A 2,902-nucleotide genomic window follows, 5' to 3' on the forward strand; every position below is an offset into this window, starting at 1 on the left:
CCCCCCCATCCCCCCATTTCTAAATGTTCATCATACCATATCAAATTCCATTCATGCCCCAAAGAGCCACATGAAGACATTGAACTTTAATGACTTTAATCTTCAACCATCAAATAGCACAGAATTTGAAAGACAGTGTTCATCTTCTAAGTGTCCAAAAACTCCAAAGAACTTTGTTGGAAGCTGGGAATAAGCTTTATCTTATAAACCACAGCTTATCAAAACACTTTTCAAAACAAAACAAAACAAAAAGACCCAGAAAGATCCAATAAAACATTGTCTAAAAGTTCACTTTTGTTGAGAGAGCAAAGCAAAAAAAAAAAACAACCAAAAGAGGATCAAACTCCAATGTAACCAAATTTCTGAAAAGCTCTACCTTCTTCATCAAAGCTTTCAGATGAATCTGAGTCAGAGTCAGAGTCACCAAAAACTGTCCACGGAAAAAAAGCAGAGCAAAAAACCCTTAAAAATTCCATCACATTACAGATTATTTTGAACTCCATCATGAATAATTTTCTTACTGCAGCAATTTCAAAGCCAGGGCTCATAGCATAGCTCCTGAAAATAGTTCCAGTTTCAGGCAATATTGTGGGATCTCAATTTTTCTTTCTATTTTTTTTTTAACCTTCGCACAACTTGGGACATTTCTGATTTTTTCTGTCTTTAGCTCCATGCAATTGTGTGTGTCTCCATCGTGTCATACTAAAAAATGATTTCAGTCACATAGAGGTGTCTGTGTGTGCTTGAGTGAACTGAATGTGTCATGAGTATGTTTAAGTGTGAGTGTGTGTGTGTGTGTGTGTGTGTGTATGTGAGTGTGTGTGTGTGTGTGTGAGAGAGAGAGAGATAGATAGAGAGAGAGAGAGAGAGAGAGAGAGAGAAAGAGAGAGAGAGTGTGTGCATGTGGGTGTGCATGTATGGAAGTGTGTGTGTCAGTAAGCACATGAGTGTCCTGAACCATTTGTATCAAAAGGAGAGGGTAAAAGAGACAGACATGCTGCTACAACGACTGAAAGAAACAATTTTTTATTCTCTCTTGTACAAGACACAAGTTCTCTATTGTATCGGTACCACACATAAGTTCTTTATTTTGTTAGAAACCCTATTGAACCAGATATAAGTTCTCTATTGTACCACTATTTCCTTCTCTCTTGTACCAGACATAAGTTCTCTATTTTTTTCTCTACTGTTCTAGACATAAACTCTCTATTTTGTTCTCTTTTGTACCACACATAAGTTCTCTATTTGGCTCTCCGTTGTACCTTTGAGTTCATTCTTCTCCATCTCCTTGAGCATCTGCACAAATCTCCAGCTGCTCTCCGACAGGGGCCAGCTGTTCTGCAGCACCGTGGCCTGGATGATGTACTTGTGGGGCTGTGGGAACACGCAAACAAAAATCCTCGTTCTAACTTGTTGGTGATTATGTTTGTTTTATACACATACAGCACAGTGACCTGGACGATCTTTCTCTTTGTGTCTGTCTGTCTGTCTGTCTGTCTGTCTGTCTGTCTGTCTGTCTGTCTGTCTGTCACTCTCTTTCTCTCTCTCTATCGGCTTGAACCAAAATCTGCCAGACTCCCAGATTTTCCTTTGTTCAGCTGGGTTTTTGGTTTGGAGACATTTCTCAAATATAAGGGGGGAAAAAATCAGGTATCTTATTTTCTTTTGGTTTACCACATTGTGAAGAAAAAGGGGTTGGAGGGGAAAGGGTGTTCGTTTAAAAGAAAAAGAAATGATTATAGTCATCTAAGAGAAATATAAACGTTCACTTACTCTTGAGTCTTCCAGTCTCTCGGCCAGCTCAGCATCAGAACGCATACTGCTTCTCTGGAGAGGAGGACAAGATAACATTATCGTTCACCTCTATGTTGTTTGTATGAGCTTAAAAGTCAAAAATCAACTTGAAGAAAGCAAAACAAAGACACAAAAAGTAAAACAGAAGAGGGATAAAAAAAAAAGAAGTACAGGGAACATGTGTAAATACACCCTGAAAATCACCTTAGTTATGTACTAATATATATGCACAGGAACATAAAAATTATCCAGTCCAAAATTTCAGAGTTGGAATATCATTGACTTTCGCTGTGTCTGAATATTATCAAATGTTCCAAACTTTTCTCTTTCCTATCTCTTTGTTCTATTCTTTCTATCTGGATCTACCACATCCTGATCCCACCTCAACCTCTCTCTTTCTTTTTTCTCTTTCATCCTCTCTCTCTCTCTCTCTCTCTCTCTGCGTCTGACCCCTCTCTCTTGGTCATTACCTCTCTCTGTCACTTTCTGTCACTATCTCTCTCTCTCTCTCCCTCTCTCTCTCTCTCCCCGTATCTCTCTCTCTCTCTCTGACTCCCTACCACAAACAGTCTACTCACAGACGGAGGCTGCTGCTCTGTGCTCACGGCAGATTCCGTCCGCTTCAACTTGGACGTGCTCTTCTCTGCCTTTGTCGCGGGAGCTGCGATGGACCCTCGCACCGCTGAAAACACAGAACACCAACACACGTTTGTTCACACAACAAAACTAGACAGAGCTCAGACAGCAGCATATATAATATAAGTCGTCCAAAGCCAAAGTTGCTTTTTGAAACAGCAAGAAGCCAATATTTTAAAAAAATAGAAATCAATATATTGACAACATACCACAGATATGGACAACACAATCAGTGCTGATGATAAACACAACATTCTCAGAGACACCGCCAATATACATAACATCATACTGATGTAACATCAGAAACTTCCATCGTTAAGCAAAATAACAAAGACAATATATGTGAAGCGTGATGACAAAATGAGTTACTTCTCGGAATTGAGACCTATGGAAACAGATACGTCACGCTTATAGGTGAAGTTTTTATAATTTATAAGTATGAAATATTAAAAGGCTTATTAAACTTGAAAAA

At 39.0% G+C, this 2,902-nt stretch overlaps 1 protein-coding gene across 1 annotated transcript in view; it reads right to left on the reverse strand.

Moving 5' to 3' along the window:
• The window catches only part of LOC101849391 (androglobin), a gene marked incomplete in the record, with an annotated part of 95,208 nt that overhangs the window by 9,572 nt on the left and 82,734 nt on the right, over nt 1–2,902 (reverse strand). Inside the window, 4 exon segments of the mRNA XM_035971373.1 lie at nt 377–430; nt 1,263–1,374; nt 1,774–1,827; nt 2,373–2,476. Of these exon segments, the coding sequence (XP_035827266.1) occupies nt 377–430; nt 1,263–1,374; nt 1,774–1,827; nt 2,373–2,476 (324 nt within the window).

Source organism: Aplysia californica, unplaced genomic scaffold (genome assembly GCF_000002075.1).
Source record: "Aplysia californica isolate F4 #8 unplaced genomic scaffold, AplCal3.0 scaffold00424, whole genome shotgun sequence".
Lineage (NCBI taxonomy): Eukaryota > Metazoa > Mollusca > Gastropoda > Aplysiida > Aplysiidae > Aplysia > Aplysia californica.